General features: G+C 37.6%; 1 protein-coding gene across 9 annotated transcripts in view; it reads right to left on the bottom strand.

The window, feature by feature from the left end:
* Window positions 1-18,929, bottom strand: part of CACNA2D1 (calcium voltage-gated channel auxiliary subunit alpha2delta 1) — a 433,456-nt gene that overhangs the window by 355,970 nt on the left and 58,557 nt on the right. For all 9 annotated transcript variants that reach the window (XR_012623660.1, XM_074827917.1, XM_074827916.1 and 6 more), the window contains exon 3: window positions 640-756. Coding sequence is in view for 8 of the 9 variants with exons in the window: in XM_074827917.1 (XP_074684018.1) it covers window positions 640-756 (117 nt within the window). In the remaining variant the exon portion in view is untranslated. The remainder of the gene's footprint in view (window positions 1-639; window positions 757-18,929) is intronic.

An 18,929-nucleotide genomic window follows, 5' to 3' on the forward strand; every position in this document is an offset into this window, starting at 1 on the left:
GAGTGGTCTTCACATGACTAGTTCAGGATTAATTTTGCTGTTATGAAACATGATTGAAATACAGATTAAATCAGCAAATCAGAAATAGAACAGGTATGGAAATTAATCTTATTCATACAAGGCTACATTTGTTGGAGAAGAATTATTTGCTACCATCAAGGACTGACTAACTAAAAAGATGAGGAGACAAATATTAACAGATGTAGTTAGCAATAATACCAAAAAGAACATCATGACTTCAAAGATACCATGATTTTTAAATCACATTTAAAAAAACCCTCTAATTCTTATTTCCCCAAGATCACTACTGACTGTATAGTACAGTGATATTCATGTCATAAACATTCATGTGCGTCACTTAAAGGAATACTTTACAATCTGTTTATAACTTCATTTGTTACTTGGCCATGGTTCCTAATCTGTCCGTCAATATTATAATCATCTGCCCTATGCCAACAAACTAATGAGTTAATTTTCTACCATGAAGTCACAAGCCATCTTTCTACATGTTATGTCCTGTACACATCAGGCTGACACTGCCTGTAAGTGTATAGGCAGCAAAAATAGCAATAAAAGCATGTTTCAATAATAAATATTTTTTTTAATGCTAAATAGAAAACTTGACCCATTAGTACTCACCACCAAAGCTTTAGACCTGTTACTCAGAAGTTTTTCAATGTCTCTGGCAGCAATTTCCACTAGCTGACGAGGGTTGTTGGCTTCTACAGTATACAAATCTCTGTTTTTCAAGTAAATCTACAAGAGGAAAAAATGGAAGTAAATCAAAATGGCAACAGACATTCAAAATAAGCAAAGCAACTTGACAGAACAGGCATCAAGATGCCCTCTGTTCTTACCGGAGAGTTTCAGAAATATTATTGCTAGGAAAATCCAGAAGTGCCTTATGAAAGAAATATTTCACCTTTTTGTCTGAGAGGTAGAAGGTGCCACTAAAAATCATCTAATAAACCTTCAAAACTGTTTCTAGTGATGGGCTATTTGACTGCTAAATGCTAAAGGAATCTGATTCCCACAGAGTGCTGGGAGAAAAGTAGAATGGAGATCCTTTAAAATGACTGAAGTGAAATCAAATAGCTATTGCTGAGTTTAATTCTTCCTTGAATGCTGAACAAAAAACATACTGTTTGAAGTAGATCAATTAAGTTATGCTAATGTAATCAGTTTAGTCTCTTATCTATTTATTCATATTATAGTGTTAACATTCATGAGGAAAGAAGAGGAAGAGGAAGAAAACAAATAAGAAAAAAGGAAAAAAGGGAAAGAAAAAAAAAAGGAAAGGGGGACAAAATGAAAAGGGAAAAAGGATAGGGGGAAGAGGAGAAAGGAACCATAATTGTGTTTCTCCTCTATCATGAATAAAGGTTATCTCTGGTGAGGAGCCGTTAACTGTTTCCAAAGCAGAACACGGATATAAAGGAGATAATTTGATTTGTTAAAAAAAGCCACTATAATGAAATGCACACAACCACAAGAAATAAAGAAGGAAAAAGTAGCAAGAAATCCATTTACCTGTATCTGTCCTACTATAACTGGGTAAAGAAAAAATACATATTTGGGGGGGAAAAAAAAAAAAGTGGATATCTTATGGCTAGATGGGCAAATGGGGAAAACTAATTTATGCAACCAACAGATGGCCTGAGTTTACTCAAGTACTCTGCCTCTCCGCAACGTTGCCTGGTGGGGGCTGTGCGGTCTCCTGGGGAGTAATTCCAGGCACAGGCAGGAACGGGTCCAGCGCTAATGCACTGGCTGCTGGCCAGCACAAGAGCCGAGAAACAGCAGACCAGACTGAGTCTACCAGCCGCGCCAGGTTTCTCGGGTTAAGGCTATGGAGACCTTAAAGAAACACCAAAATATGTCTCTGGTGCTTGTAGCTCATAGGTATTTATCACAAATAAATTTCTGACAACTACAGTTATAGCTGCAAATTTTTATCAGGCATGTCTTATAAGCTGTCATAGGTTTTCACCACTTTTGAATTTCACAACACTTATGTTGGGTTTTGGTATTTTTTCTTCAGAAGTAGTCTTTCCACCAGTAACTGAGTAATTAGAATATGCTTTAATTCTTCATATAGTAGCAAATATTTTAAAAAATCAGTGTATCATGAGCAGAAAACTACTACAAAAGAAGACAGTTTCTAATGACCTCAGATTACAGTCTGGATATTTTTAAGTGCTTGATTTTCAAAATTGCCACACAGAAGAGACCAAGGACTGCTACTGTCTCTTGGTTTTTCAGATAGGTAGCGACGACATTACCAGGAGAAGGCCTAAAGCAATGAAGAGAGATTTCAGGTCCTTGGGGAAAATGATTAAGGGGTCGGGGGCACAAATTGTGTTCTCCTCCATCTCTTCATTTGGGGGCATGGATGAAGAAGAATACCGGAGAACTCAACAGATGAACTTGTGGCTCCAAGACTGGCGTTACCATCAGGGCTTTGGATTTTTCAATCATGGATTGGTATACAGGACGCCAGACCTTTTGGTATTACATGGGATGCACCTGTCCCAGAAGGGGAAAAGGCTCTTGGGGCAGGAGTTAGCTGGGCTCATTGACAGAGCTTTAAACTAGATTCGAAGGGGCAAGGGGGCAAAACATCAGCCCATCTGAAGTGCATGTGTACCAATGCACACAGCATGGGTAACAAACAGGAGGAGCTTGAAGCCATGATGAAACAGGAAAATTTTGATGTAGTGGCTATTACAGAAACACGGTGAGAAGTCTCCCATGACTGGAGTGCGCCAATTGATGGCTACAAGCTCTTTAGGAGGGATAGACAAGGAAGGAGAGGTGGTGTGGTGGTGTTGTATGTTAAGGACTGTTATGATTGCTTTGAGTACAAGTGTAGTGAAGACAGGGTGGAGTGTCTTTGCGTTAGAATCAGGGGGAAGGCCAACAGGGCAGATGTTGTAGCAGGAGTCTACTATAGACCACCCAACCAGGACAGAGAGGTGGATGAAATATTCTATAGGCATTTAGGAGAAATCTCACAATCACTTGCCCTTATTCTTGTGGGAGACTTTAACTTCCCAGACATCTGCTGGAAATACAACACAGCAGAGCGGGACCACTCCTGGAGATTCCTGGAATGTGTAGCAGATAACTTCCTGACGCAGCTGGTGAGTGAGCTGACCAGAGAAGGTCCCCTGCTGGATCTCCTCTTTGTGAACAGAGAAGGACTGGTGGATGTGTGTCTGTGATTCTATGATTCTGTGACAGAAAGTTTATCTCAGGTATAACCTAAAATATCTTTTTTGGTTTTTTGTTTGTTCTGAGGACAGATCTTAATAGTAGAAATTATCTATAGGCCAATTATTAATCAACAAAATTGGAATTAAAGACATTTTATTCTATAACAGATCACTACAGAATTTCTTAATTTTTTCTCTGAAACACATTGAATTTGTACAGTCAGCAGCGGGATTTGGAGTTAAATTGACTGTAATGACCAGAAGAGTCTTACAGTCCTGCAGGCAAGGTAAGAGTAGAAATAAGTTTTATAGATCCAGATGGTTTGAATCAAGAATGGGAATTTCAGAGGATCATCTAATCTGGAGTGACCATCAAATCTGGAAAACACTTAGGTTTTTCCATCATTTGCAAATATTCACCCTGATCACATGAGGAACAGACACTGGAATATGGGTGTTACCAGGAGTTTGTGTCTTATTCTTTGAAGAGAAAGGTAGTGCCAAATTATTTAAACTTCCTTTGTGATTGTGTGAAGTACACCTGCATCAAAAGTTACAAAATTTATAGAAGAATGGTCACAAGATTTTGCAAATAGGATAGAAAAATGTAAAATAACTTTCACTAAAGTTTCTAAATAATAATTTAAATAATCATTTTAAAGCATTCATTTATTTTACTTGTGGAAATGTTTGGTTTGTTTTGTTCAAATTTTTCTTGGTTTCTCTTTTTTTCACACTTGTTTCAGACGGTGAAAGCAATAAGAAAATTTAAATATAATCCCTTTTCATTTGGAAGTTTCAATTGCCAAAAATATCTTAAAATTTGGAGAAAGCAGTAGGTTCATTGCAAAAATGCCATTTCATTGTAATTAAATTTTTCACTTGGTATTATAAACAAACATTAAGAAGGCCACAAGAAAATACACAGTATGGGCACAGACAAGTATGTACTCAAGTAATGCAGCTTTGGAGCAGGTGGGTGACAAGGATGACTTGGAGACCACGCTGAACATCTATACAAGGGCGAGTGCTGTAGTGCTGATTCTTTGACATCTTTAAGCACTTAGTGAAATATGGTTTCTAACAGGCTGTTATCAAACAGCCTCAGCAGAAGTTAAGGTGATGGTGCACCGCATCCACACAATCATGATTTTGCACCCCACCAACCACAGCCACAATATGAATAATTTATTGGACCTAATCTTTCAATGTAGAGCAAAATTACAGTAAGCTATACTTGTAAGGGATAAAGAACCTGGATGGAAAATTTGCACTTTCGTCCCTATATCTAATCCATTCTTATAGCAAACATATGATCCCATAAACCTGAATTTCAAAGCACTCGAATTTTTCACACACCCCATTCCTACAGGGAAGTTGTTCCCATACCTCCAAGCTTAAATGGTTTGAAAGCTGCAGGCAATCAAAGCATGGTCTAGTGGGTACATTTGTAGGGAAAATATAAACATTTAAATTTTCGTCTCCAACATCAGCTATCAGAATAGTTCAAAAGCCTGAAACGTTTAACAAGGAGATCACCACCACAAAAGACAGGACTCCTATTTATACTTCAACTTAAAACCTTTATAACAGGTGTTGTGGGTCCTACCACTGAGAAAGCCTGACTCAGAGGCTAGCTTCACAAGCTGTTATTTGTCAGTGATTTAAAAAAAAAAGGAAAAAAAAATTCAGAAACACCACCTTCCCCCCTACCCCCCCAAAAAAAATCTTTGAGTTTGGTACAAGAACCCACACCGAATTAAGTCACTGACTCTTTTTTTCCACCTCTTTGCTTTACCCCATGGTAGGTCTCAGAGCACCTATCTCCCCTACTTCTGCCACTGGTAGAAGATTGATCCCACAAGCTCCTAAAGAAGAGGCATCAGAAGTAACCTGGAACTTCACACACTTCTTTATTTTCCTGAAGTGTCTCAACGACCAAGGAACAGTGTAAGAAATAATCACTAATTATTTAAGAGGTGCGTACATAATTTATTTGTTATCTGCTCCCCTCTAATTTAGCCATAGCACTGCAGCAGTTCCCCAACACATGGGGAAACAATACGTGCTTCAAGATTTGGCACCCTGTGACAAACTTTTCCTTCTCTAAGCCTCTCACCTAGCAGTCAAACACAATTAGCAAAAGCTCATCTCAAATAGCCATAAAGGTTCTTATCGGCAAAGGTGTGCTCATTCGTCTTTCAGAATGCAATTTGGCAGGCTCCATGGCTTGTTAAGAGCTAATTTGAATACATTTTATTAAATTGCTTTGACTGAGTGAATGCAAGTTTCTGTTGACTTTTACAACTAAAATCGTTTTTAGTACTTTAATCACCAATGTTTTGCTAAAAGCTCTCCAAATTGTCAGTAAAACCCTACCACTTCTCACAGAATAAAGCCTCAATGCATGACTAAGTAAAATCTGTAAGGTCATAGTACAAAAAATACTTCCATTTTTCTCTGAAGTCAATAGCCATGCACTTCTTTATTCAGTCAAGAATGTATTAAAATTGCTTTCTAAATGCTGAATACTTATTCTGGTATAAAGAACTGCAAGGTTTTAGGGGAGAGAATATGATGGGGAGAGTCACACTAGGATTAAACAAAACAAGAACAATAGTTGAATGTGGTAAAGATTAGAAAAACTGCCAGCAGAACATGCCCCTCTCCACTCAGTCTTCAAGGACATGTTTATAAATCTCTCACAAAGAGACATTCTCCTTGTTTTCTATAAGACTCACGAGGGCAAGTCAAACATTTCTGTACAAATTGAGAGAGAATGAAAGATGCGCCTTCATCGCATGGCTTTTGCTACATTGTGGCAGGCATTGGGGCCCGCTGTAACATTGACATTTTATTTAAATGTCCCTCACGCTTTATTACACACCAAAAAAGTTCCTGACAGTAATAAATTATCTGTGCTTTGGATCTGTGGTCTTGGCACTGTTTACACAGACCACCCAAATAACAAGGAATAATAATTTATGTTGAATTATTCTAAACTACAATAGAATTCTGCTGCCTACTTTTTGTTTGTTTGTTTTGAAACTGTCACTCTCCCAGTTTAAGAAACAACAGAGCCTTTTCTTGAGGCTGTGGTAACCTGGCTGAGGGCCCAAACAGGGAACATAAACACACCAGTCTCAGTTCCATCACCAAATACTTTCATGGACATAGAAGTCATATGAGACAAGATCTTCAGAAGTTCAAACCCAAATTTCAAAAGTTAACCAAAAGCACTGTTTCTTTTCCTACCTTGAAATATGCTTTGGAATCGAGGGGGAAAAAAAAAAAAAAAAAAAAAAAAAAACAATTCCAGTAATACCTATCTATACAAGGTAAATCTATTGATGTTTTTATTATTTCAATACTACTTTCAAGATCACTTAGCTCAGCTAGGCTGATGGGACACCTCTGTCAATGATCGATGCTTTATAATCAGTCTAGACCACTTGGAGATTATCATGATGTTTGTAAAACTACTCCTCAAAGATACTACTGAGCTTGGGACCCCAAATCAACCAAAACTTTCTGGTGGGTCTTTCTCCATATTTTCTGAAAGTGACTACACCAAAATACTAAAGTGCTTGTGAAATCCTGAGCTAGGTTTTACAAGCTTATATACTAATTAACTTCTTAAATAAATTTTAAAAATCCCTCCGAACAAAGCAAAATTTAAATAAAGGTTTTGTAAATGATTCTCTTCCTGCTTTTGGAGAGGGCCTCCCATGGCCAGTTCCCCCTGGTCACTCTGAAAAGTCTCTTGCTTTCTACCACCATGGGGTACTAATAGGCCTCCATGACCATTACCTGCCTCACTGGGAACCTCTGCCTGCACCCCTGCCCACAGGTTCCATTTCAGCCCAGTCCTCGGCTACAGGATAGGCATGCCTGTCTCCAGCCCCACCCCTTCAAGGGACCCTGGCCCTATGCCACAGTTAGCCTGTCTCCTAGATGGACCCCTCAGATGTATGTTAAATCGTTTCTCCAGTCCTGTCTCTTGGATGGATGTTGGACCTTGTCTCCAACCTGTCCTTGGCTCCATCTCCTTTTGCTCCTGACTGGACGCCCTGGGTGAAACCTAGACTTGGTTCATTGCTTGTCATGTCTGACACTGCTCACAGACCCTGTTACCAGCATCCAGCTCCCTTAAAACTGTGCAGTGAGAGTTTGAATCTCCCCTCCAATCCTGGTTCAGGTTGAAGCTACACAAAGGAAACTACATTATCTTGGCATTAACTGCCCAGAACTAGAAGAATTGGGGGAAATTGTTCTCAGGTGCTTGCATGACCTAATCTGATACCACATTAAGAGCCAGCACTTCTGCAAGACACCTCATGCACCAGCAACTCCAGATTACTTCTATTAGCTAGAGCACAGTATGTCATAAATGCAGAGAAGTAGCTTAGGTACAGAGTTGCCCTCAAAGTAAAAGAGCATTCAGAGCTTTGATTGCTGGGGAGCAAGATGCAGAAATACTCTGGTGTTTGCAGGACGCTGCTGGGGGCCAGCTCAGCCAACAGGTTCAAGATAGCTTCTGAAGTCCCATCCAGGGCGTACAGCTTTGAGTGCCACTCAGCACCAAAGCTGGTTCTCTGCAATGTGTAATTCTCTGCTAAAACCAGTAAGAATTGAAGAATGATGCTTGCTCTTTGCTAACACTTGGGGATTTATATAGCTTTGAGATTTCTAAACCTAAGGCTGAGCAAGCACCCAAGTCACCTTTATAGTTACTGAAAGGAACAGGCACTTCCAGAGGTTTATTCATTCTGATACAGAGCATTTCTACCTGCTCCTTATCCAGACAAATGAGAATTACCTTACAATTCTTGGCTGAAGTAAAATCTGTGCCTAATAAACCATATCAGAATATTAAATTAAAAAGTAGCTAATGGGATAACTTTTTTTTTCTAATTTATACATGTACTTCAATTTGGCCCAGGGTGTTGTTCAGCTCTGAGCTCATTCATTGCTCTCTATTCTCCCTCTCCCCATCCAAAAAAATCACACAGACTGACCCCCCCAAAATGTAGTGTCTCATCCTGGGGAGAAAGGAATCATCTAGTTTGCAAAAAAAAGGAAAAAAGTATATTTCTTACTGAAATTTTGAGGAATGTTAAAATTTTGAAAACAAATATTTTGATGAAATGATATTGTTTAATCAACAATATTCAACATGTTTTACAGAATCACAAACAGTTTCATTTTTAATACCTTTGTTTAATTAACAAAATATCAACTAATAATACCCACATATTCACTAATTTTATTTTCTGGCTTTATGAGTGCCATGAAGTTACATGTCATGATCTCATTTATGTGAGAAAAGCTGAGAAGGGGGGTCATTTGACAGCCATCCAAACATATGAAGAGTTCTTGGGAGCAGAAAAAGTCAAAAAACAGAAATAACCACTCCAGTCCATGTGAGTGATTATTATTGCTAACTTTTTATTATTGTAGATATTTTTGTTTAACTCAAATTTTTAGTAGTCACAAACAACTATATGATCTGCCCAGAGGCAGCAAATTCTATCTTCTTACTACTGTATCCTATTTCCAGAGTTATACTAACACCTTCTATTTCTAATACATGCCAGAGAATTTTTTTTCTCACAAGACATTTTTTTCCTCTGAATCACAAGTGATCCATTGTGGAACACATTGAAAAACGCTCCTTCCCAGGGAGCATTCTGTCTGTTCAAAGAAATCTGTCTGAGTATTTTAAATATGTCTTACTCTCTGCTACATATAATGTATCAATAAGATTACAGCTGCTCCCTAGCAACTCACAGATGCCTTCATTCTTTAAATTCATGGCAACAACACAAAGGAAAAAAACACCCCAATAGTTTACTGTAGCTGTTGCTTATCAGAATCACTTGCCTGATCACTGACTGCTGTAAAGGTTTGGGATGACAAGAGACAGGGCAGCTGATGTGTTGTAAACCATGAAACATCATGGTAGTGATGTGCACATTAGGAAAAAAATTATCAGAGCTGGTTCCTTCTTAACTAATACATTCAGGCTGAATTCTGCAAGATGCTGGGAACACTTATGCCTCAGTTAACATCAGAGAGAGTATAAGTAGTGCCAGAGTCAATTGGCTCACTCGGGTGCCTACTCGAAGGAAAGCAGATAATCAGGGATACTTTGTAGGATGGAATCATCAGGCACTTTTGACTGTTGATAATTAACAAAGTAGTCTAGAGGACTTTAAAATTAAGAAGTAATTTTTCTAATTGTCACTTTGTATTAAAACCTTCATAACATGAGTTCAGCTTTCTACCTTTACTCTTGTACAAACATCAAAAACAGACCTAAAAATCCCCCTTTGTTAAGAAAAAGTTATTTTAAGGCATTTGATTTTGTTTCATAGTGATAGCAATACAGTATTAAATAGCAAGATTACATCATTTATTGGTTTCACGGCAGTTTTAGCTCAGGCTTTTAGCTGAGACTGGACGAGAACCCAAAAATCCCAACTCGTGATGCGTACAACATGTACAAGTGAATCTTTCTTGTAACAGAAAAAGAATAATAGGAAGAAAGTGTTTCACATTTCTTCTGCATTTTTGGCGCATTTTGAGGTGGGCACTTACGTTATTTTTCAAACTCACTTATTCATAGCAAATTTTGTCCTGCCTCAGCTGCTCTTAATGCAATTTAACACCTACTGACTCTCTCCCCAAAGGTAATTTCAAGTCTCAGGGAACTAGCAGAGTCTTTCTGCTGTTCTTCTAACCACAGGACTTGGAAACTGATTAGCTAGAATGTTCAGGTTTTTGTTGGTTTTGGTGTATGGTTTTTTTAAGGAAAATCTTTAATTTGCTCCCAGCTTCTATGAAAAACATCCAACATAAGCACCAGTAAGACAGATGTTATTAGTGTTAAAGCCAATGGAAAGTTATAAATGAACCAAGAACAGTGCTTTGCTCAAAGATTATCCAGATCATCAAATAGTAATTAAAACTTGGTAATATTAGACCATCCCTTCCCTTGAGCCTGAGCAAGCTTTGTTAATGCAGCCACCTATTCTTAGTGACTTACAGATGATTTTGCTTGCTGGAAGAAGGAACTCTTTAAAATGCCAGTTTATTGCTAAGGGAGCAGAGGGAGAGTAGCATCTGCAAATAATAAATGATGCTCCCTGTGTTTTGACAATCTCTTAATTTCCATTTGGATTACAAAGAAAATTTGCAGATGTGTCTTCAAATTTCCCAGCCTTCATTTTTAAAAGTGATTTAATTTTCCTGACATCTCGACATTGGTTAACAATGTGTAAACTCAACAGAATTTAGTCTGGAGGATTCTATTTTTAATGCCTGCAGCTTTGGTGTTTGGTTGCACATAGAACATAGCAGTGGTATACCCCAAATGGGACATACCTTTGTAAATACTGTATTATAAAAAAATCTGTTACTGTATTTTGGGAATCTCTAACCAGTCTAACCCACCTCATACACTATTTTAATTCTGGTAAATAGACTCTGACTTCTCAAAGAATACCTGAAATGCCCATGTTTCACTCTACCAACCTCTTCATAATTCTATTCTAAAAGTAATGCTGACCTCACTTCCCTTTGCCACATCCCACTCAGCAAACTGGTGTCCTCCCCTTAGGGATGAAGCAAAAGACACAAGTGTAAATAGTGTACAATAGCCAATTTATGCTTAGAAAGAATTCAAGCATTTCAGAGCAGCAGCCTCATACACAGCCCATTCGGCCAAACTTTCTGATAAACCATCTATTTTATTGCACATTACTGAGGGCATTTAAAAAAAATAGAGCTGCTTCCTTGTTTTCAGATTTTTCTACTTCTCCTTAGAAAAACAATATAACAAACTGCACTTTTGTGGAAAAGTGCAGTTGTAGACCAAATACAGTTGTATACTCAAAAACGCATACCAAATGCAGTTGCACACTCAAAAATGGCCTGAACTCAGGGAAGTTTCAGGAAATATGAAACTAGTAACCCAATGAGGATACAAGCAGTGCTTCAACAACTTCAAAACACTTGTTTTGCTTAAATTTTCATTTCAAGATGACACCAAAATTTAGTTGTATTTGGTTTATATGCATAAAAAGTCTTGTCTATTTTACACAAAAAAAATGTGGGTTAGTCTTTTGTTCCATTAAGGACAACAAAACGAGACAAAAGGAGAAAAGAAAGGATACAATACATTTCTGACTTTTGAGATCAGTCATAGTGAACCTGACTGGGTGGCACAAATTATTGAATGAATATAAAAGTTTCCTTAATTCCCATATTCAACTCATTTAAGCACATGCTTTCCTTTCTTAGAGCACTGGAGAGTACACCCAGGGCACACAGTGAACAGCTTTACAGTTATGCAAGTTGTGCCTACAAATGTTCTGGTATTAGTTACGTTTTCTATTTTCAGGGGTGAAGAAGGATGGAGACTGCACACCAATACATTCATATTTTATAGGTCAGGAGTCACAAGTGTTTTAAAATTCAGGGTCAAAATAGTGACAAACTCATTAGAATCTATAGCAATCAGAACATTCAAATCAAAGTCCATATAGAAGATCTCCAGAGAAATGTAAACTGAATGTATTTATTTGGTTGTTATTTTTAAAATCGAACTATCTTTTTAAAAAAAAAAAAAATCAAGTTCTTGCTTTTCTTCTTTATATTTATCTTAATCATAAAACTCCATTACTTCAACATTAACAAGGGTGAATGTAGCATATTCTGGAATGTGGCCATATATCCCCTAGGTCCATCTGGTAGTTCATCAGAGAATAGCATGAGGTACAAAACTCTTTGCTTTTGCCTAAATCATTTTCAAACTGAATGCAACCTGATAAATATAGTGTTTTAAAAAAAAATAAAGCTGGTAAAAATAAATTAAAAGTTCAATTCAGAGAATCAGCTTTATTTTTTTAATAAATAATTCAAAATTTCTATAAAGCCTTTGCTAATTCAGCCCAGTAACTTTATAAAGAAACAGCCACATAAATATCATGCTGGTCATAGAGAAAAATAGTAAGAATGAAAACATTTACTGCTAACTTGTCTGTCAAACCGCCTTTAAATCAGGAATTTCAGACCACCTATAACAGTAGGGAACATTCATCCAGATACAAATTTTACACTAAGTTCAAGTACGTTGTTAAAGCCTCCCCTTGCCCAGACCTCTATACAGTTAATAAAGAGGACAAGGCAAGGTATATATGTCAGCTTCTATAGGTAATAAGTTAGTGCCATGCCTCTATCTATAGATCCTCTAGAACATAACACTAACTTAGCTAAACTCTGTAATGAGTCCAACAGAAAATTACCCCTAGGTTATAATTCCTTCTGGCAGAAAGAAGTTTTCCTGAACATCCCTGCTCTAGGGCAGTTCAAATCAGAGACCAGTCTCTCTCACAAGTCATTCATCTCAGTTAAACTCTAGAGACTGATCCAAGACCTGAAAAGCTAAAAGCATGGACTGGGAATCTGCTGCCAATCTGAGTGCTTCAGCAGACTCGCACCATCTGTGCATTAGGCTCATAGACCTCGCACTGAGCAATGGATGAAATGTGCTCATGCAGAACCTCGGCTGGGCGTTCAGCAAGAAAGAGCTAATTATTATAAAACAGCATTCGAGAGATAAAATAAATAAAAAAATTTCTAACAGTTGCTGGTGGACTTATTCTGTGAATGGAACATCCATGTGTATCTCTCTTTCATTTTGAGGGAGAAACGGTATTTCTATCTCAGTAATATCATTTAAAGGCCAAGTCAGTCTATATGGGTTCACTCTACAGCTCCTGGGACTGTAATAACAGCATGCCTTATGAACATCATGCATGCATGGATTGATTTTGCAGCGATGTATCAAAAAGGAAACATTCAGAGACTAGATTTCCTTGGAACTGCCTATCTATCTGCTGTTTCGTTCAATTATGCCATTGCTTGAAAAGGTTACACTGTACAAGATGGCATTTTTTTGCCATAACAGTCACAGTGAAGCTCCAGTGTGATTGTCATGTCAAAACTCTCCACATTTTTAACACAGTGTTTATGTAAGAGAGGATTCTCTTCAATCAGTTTGGAACAGACAAGCTTGTGCATTGCTAGAAGGCATGTTCTCTGCTCTGAGGTCTTCCTTTCTGGGTACTGCAGGGATCCCTCCCTCCTCTCTCCTGTCCCCAGAGGTTTTCAGGAGCTAGAAATCAGAAGCATACTTCTTGTAGTTTATTAGATTAAAGGAACTGTCAATTAGCTTAGCATGGGTCTTTGCTGTGAAAGGTCTATGTAAAAATGGAAGTTAAGCACACTTTCATCAAAATGGGACTATGTACTTACTTAAATCTACTGTTCAGTAGGCTCTTCACCTAGTTTTTCTGCATGCTGAGGTTACTGTTTGTACGTAAACAATGTGACTTTAAACTTCGTGTCGTTTTTTGTCTTTACTAAGATAAAATGCCTACGGATAATGAAGCTAGTGAGATCAGATACATCCTCAATATTTATTTTGCTACACGGATTTTAAAATTCTATTAAACTGCTGTCTATTCCCTCTTATTTTTTCCTAAAGTCTACTTGCTTTGTAGAAACCGCATATAGTTCACATCAGAGCAGCTTCATAATGCTTGACAGTGCAGAGAGTTCATGAGTAAGACAAAGTTACATGAACCTTTTTAAGTTGAAAGGACAATTACATGACTGGATTTTTTTTTATTTAAAAACTCAATACTTATAACATCAAAGGGATATACTAAGCTGTGCCTTTGTTGAGAGACATTTAAAGGACATTGGACATCTTGTGCCTCCTTAAGAAAGATTTCCCTGTGTATCCTGTCTTCCTGCTTTCAAGTCTCAAGTTGTATATACAACACCTTCTTATGAACATTCTCTTTGCTCTTCTAGAGGAAAAAAGATCTGTTAAATCATAGAATGCCATTTTCAGCTGGGCAACTACAGCAGCAGTAGGATAAAAAAAAAAAAGCCCCTGTTTCTTTTGTAAAAATGTTTGTTTGGTATTTTTTCAAAGTACTTTTTACTTTTTACCTGCTTGAATTGTAAATTAAATGTTGTTAGTCATGATTCTTAGTAAGTGTAAATTGGTGTAATCCACTGAAGTCAGTGGAGCTCTGCCAGTTTTCAACCAGCTGAGTATTTTGGCATTTGAATCCTGACTTCCTGCCTTGTTGCAGCAATCTTTGCATTACTGTAATGAGGATATTCCATTGGTATTAAATTCAAGTTGGAATTCTCCCAGATCTCGCCTAAACTCCTAATAATGTCCAAAAAAAGCAGTATTTAAAAATGTACTTTGAAACTATTTTTGGAAGACCATTTTGAGACCATTCCCAGACAGTGTAAATAAGACTTGAAGGACACAAGGAGGAACTACACTTTAAACACAGTTGATCTTACTGATAACAGAACATACATTTAAATGTTACCAGTATTTGTGTTGATTCATACAGTATCATCAGTACAGTATGTGGCAGTAATCTACCACAACTAATTCAAAGGAAGAATAATCTGGAGTTAAAACTCTAAATGAAAAAATGAAACTCTAAACTCAGTTCTTAGCTGAGTCAGGATTCTCTCTGTATGGCAAATATCAATTAGTGAGTAAAGACACATCTATAAATTAAAGGTCATGTTTCCTCTGTTCATAATAAACCTCAGCTCTTGCCTGCCTCTCCATGTCTTACACATACCCATTTGGTCTGTTCCTTCTACTCCAGTTATACTGGTTTGATTGGTTAAGGCTGTGGATAAGTATAGCCTCAATGTTGAACTCCTAATTTAATGGCATCCAAGCTTTCTTTCACAATTTTGCTTACTACAGGCTTTATATTGCTGTCATCATTGTTACTAAGAGAAAAGGTGTGTGAAATGTCCATTGACATATAAATATTCGTATTTTCAGAAACACAGTCACTACTGAAGTAATTCACTAAATCAAATCCCAGATATTTTCTCTTTTTTAACACTATGCAGAATATTAATTAGTATATCATCACGTATCCTCGCTATACAGATAATTTCAAAAGTTATGATTAATTAAAGTTGTAATGGCTTATAATGGCTCTATTATATTTGCAAAAGCAAGAGGAAGGGTGGTTAGTCACTAGGACAAGATTGCGATTCCAAGTCACTGTAAGAAATTTGTCAATGAACAAAGAAAAGGAAATTCTCCTCCAAGGAGAGTCCTCTCCTTAAACATGATTCCATCAAATTGAGTACATGTTGAATGTAAACACCTTAAATACAAAAAATGCTCTCCCTGGATATCTATGTCCACATTGCAGAATAAATCAGACTTTTACATAGGTACTGATCTCAACAGGTCTGCTATTCACCTAACAAGTCCCTCACTTGAGTTTAACGGTATTTTAGATTTGAATTTTTTTATTCCTTTGGAAGTACATATTACACTTTAAGTTTTACATTCTCTCTGGTCAAAAGCTCTCCCAGTCTAAAATAAAATTAATTGAGAGTTCAGGCAGTGCTCCTATGCCTCTTCATGATGACCAGAATATTTCACAGTTCTCCAGAAGAGACCACTGTGTAATATAACTTCCTGCAGCACAAAGACCCACAGACATCCAATGCACATATGAGCACGTATAGCACTGATGAACCCTGAGATATCTTCAAAAAGTTATGCAAACACCATAAACTTGCTTGGCACAGCAGCTCATTGAAAAAGCCCTAGTTATTTAAGAACTGATTCGCTCTAGCTGAGAACATAGTGATTGTACTACTCTGAGAGCTATCTTGATCACTTTAGAGATCTTCATAGAAGACTCAATTGTATGAAGCAGACACAGATTGTAACTTCAGCTGAATCAGAGTGGGACTTCTTCACCTGAGTCCAGGGAGAGGTTAACCAGACTGTAAAATGGTTATAATCTGTTACACGTCCTTGGTATGATCTTTAACCTCATCACTCAGCCAAATTAAAATCGATTTTCCCTAGAACAAGAAAAGACATTTCTCCTACCAAAAATCTGTCTGACCAAAGTACAGCTTTCCAACCCTACACACTCTGGTACTACAGCTGTTCGGAGAAAGTCATGTCTACTATTTTATAATATGAACACTCTGCTCCTTCTTTTTGCTTTTGAAAGGAGGAGGGGCAGAAAAAACAAATAAATGTATTTATTTTTTGAAGTTTTCCAAAAATATAAAGACTACAGATTTGGTCAAAACAGTTCTGGAGTTAGAAGAAGTGATAAGTCAGAATCAGAGCTGAAAATTCAGTCTGACTGTTAAGTATTTTTAAAGCTTGAGCAACTGAAGGCAAGTTCTGTGAATAAAAGTGATAGTCCTTTATAGCCTATAGTTTTTATAGGTAGCATGATGTTTTAACATCTTGTAGTCTCCATTTTTCCAAGATTGTGTTTCATTTCAGAAGAGATCTGACTAAACATTAATAGGCAGTGAGCAGGAAAAAAAAAAAAAAAAGGATGTCATTCAGAAATGGGAAAGTGACAATAGCCTGTAAACAAGAGGAAAGAGGGAGAGACTGCCTGGCTCACACCTCGCAGGGCTTTGCATTCTCCCTTGCAGGCAAGAGAGCTAATTAAAACCTTGTGGCAAGGGAAAGACATCATGCAATGTAGGTCAAACAAACGGCTTTGATATAGAGTGATATTTCACATGGAAACATTCCCCTTTCATGTTTTTAATCCTAGGATTATAAGCACATACTGACCACCTTGTGGATACCCTCTGAGATAACTTATTATTTGCTTGAAGAGGGCTATAAATTTTGGCTTTCAAAAATAAACTTACCTACAGTATTCATAGACTAATGTTTTTTTTCTCAGCGTGAATGTCACTGTGGTATATTTTAAGTATAGCTCGTAGCACTACATATTATTATGTTTGCCCAGCAGTTCTCATTATGAGACTGTTTTAGCAGCTTGTAAGTTTGCCGAATATCAACTACATAAACTAACATTTTCCTCAGGGAAAAAAGGGTGACAGTGTCAATTTCTTGGCTTTTCATTATCTATTTTACTATGTGGTCTTTGCATGGAAATCCAGGCAAAATTGTTGAGACATTAACTCCTTGTTTTGCTCAAATTAGAAATCCTCTGTAACTCATTTCCCTTTGAAATACCCTATTGCCTCTGCAATGTAGATTAAAAACTCAACATGTGTATTCAAAGATACACTTTTTACTCCTTGGTGTTTAATGAATTTTAGCCTGCAAAACACCTGCAGGTCACTGCAGAAATTTTATCAGTTAAATCCCTGAGAACCTACACACAGGTGTTTTCCAACCCAGAGGACATCACTCCTATAGAACGTTACACCTGTTCTGCAGCTAAAACTCAGACTTGCTGTGGTCTCTCGGGTGATCTCTCCACCCTCATGGTCTAAGCAGTGGGAGAAAGAGGAGATGAAAACTGAATGAAGAACAAAGGGCAAGAGATTTGGATATGGAAGTAGGAGATAACAGACTGGAAAATGGCAGGCAAAGAATAAGGAGCGAAGAGACTGGAAGGGGAAGAGAAATAGAAAAAGCATACGGGAGAAAACTACAGGTCTGGGACTGAAAACTAGTGATGGAGGGAAAAGTGAGAAGGGGGAAGTAAAATACCTGTGGAAGAGAAGAGATGCAATAGGAGTATTGGGACAGGCTGGCCATACACACCTGGGCATAATGTTTTGGAAATGCTAAGACAAACTAAAGAGTCCAGAGAGAGGCGCTGAACTGGAAAAAGTTGAGGAGAGAGATCCTAAAATAGGGATAAGAAGCCAGTGTAAGGGAGAAAGGCAGACTGGTGAGGCAGCAAAGGTAGAAACTGGGACAGAAAAAGAGAATATATTGAGGAGAGATGAAAGATAGCCCACGCAGCACAGCAGGAATAGAATGGGAAGTCCAATGGTAGAGCAGAGGTATGATGCTGAATGAGGAGACGGTGGGGAAAAAGAGACACCTCAAGTGCAGAAGAGAACCTAGATCAGATGAGCAGAAAGGGCCCTCCCTCCTCTTAGCAGAAACTCGTCACCAAAACCTGAAGAGAGAGACATGATATGTAAACCTCATTGTTCTTTGTCAGCAAATACATATGAAATCCATCTACAGAAAATCCCATCAGTGTTCTGTGCTGGGTAAAACTTAGGGTTCCTCAGAAAGCTCAAGTGATAGGCATTTCTGTGTTGTTGAGATCCTATGCTGGAAATCCATGTGTGTATCAATCTGATGCTTTTTGTTAGGATTTCAAGATTTTGTTTTCAGTTTGGTTGGGGTTTTCCAAGAATAAAAAGTGTATCTAAAGCATCTGCCTTAAATTGTGTTGCAATACGAAGCACTCAAATATTTGAAAATAATCTCTGCAATCTTCATTTATGTTCCTCATGTGCATGCAGTGACACAGCTCTTCCTTCTATAGGACAGTGGTGATCTCATCTAAACTGAAGCTTCCACAATGTAAAACATGGACATCTGAGCTAGTCATCTAGCCTTCTCTTACTGTCAGTAAAGTGAAAACGTCTTCTGGGGCAGGATTCACATGAGACATGGATATCCAGGATAAATTCTTTAAGGCCAAAGGAATACATTAATATATATATAGTGTTAAATCTGAGAAACTTCTGTGTGAAACACACAGATTTTTCTGTGTGTTTCTTAATGGCTTTGAAACACAGCTACTATTAATTTCATGTATCATTTGGAGAGATCATGACTTCTGAAAACCAAATCTCACGGCTTCATGTTCAGTTCCC

This window comes from Strix aluco, chromosome 5 (assembly GCF_031877795.1).
Source record: "Strix aluco isolate bStrAlu1 chromosome 5, bStrAlu1.hap1, whole genome shotgun sequence".
NCBI lineage: Eukaryota > Metazoa > Chordata > Aves > Strigiformes > Strigidae > Strix > Strix aluco.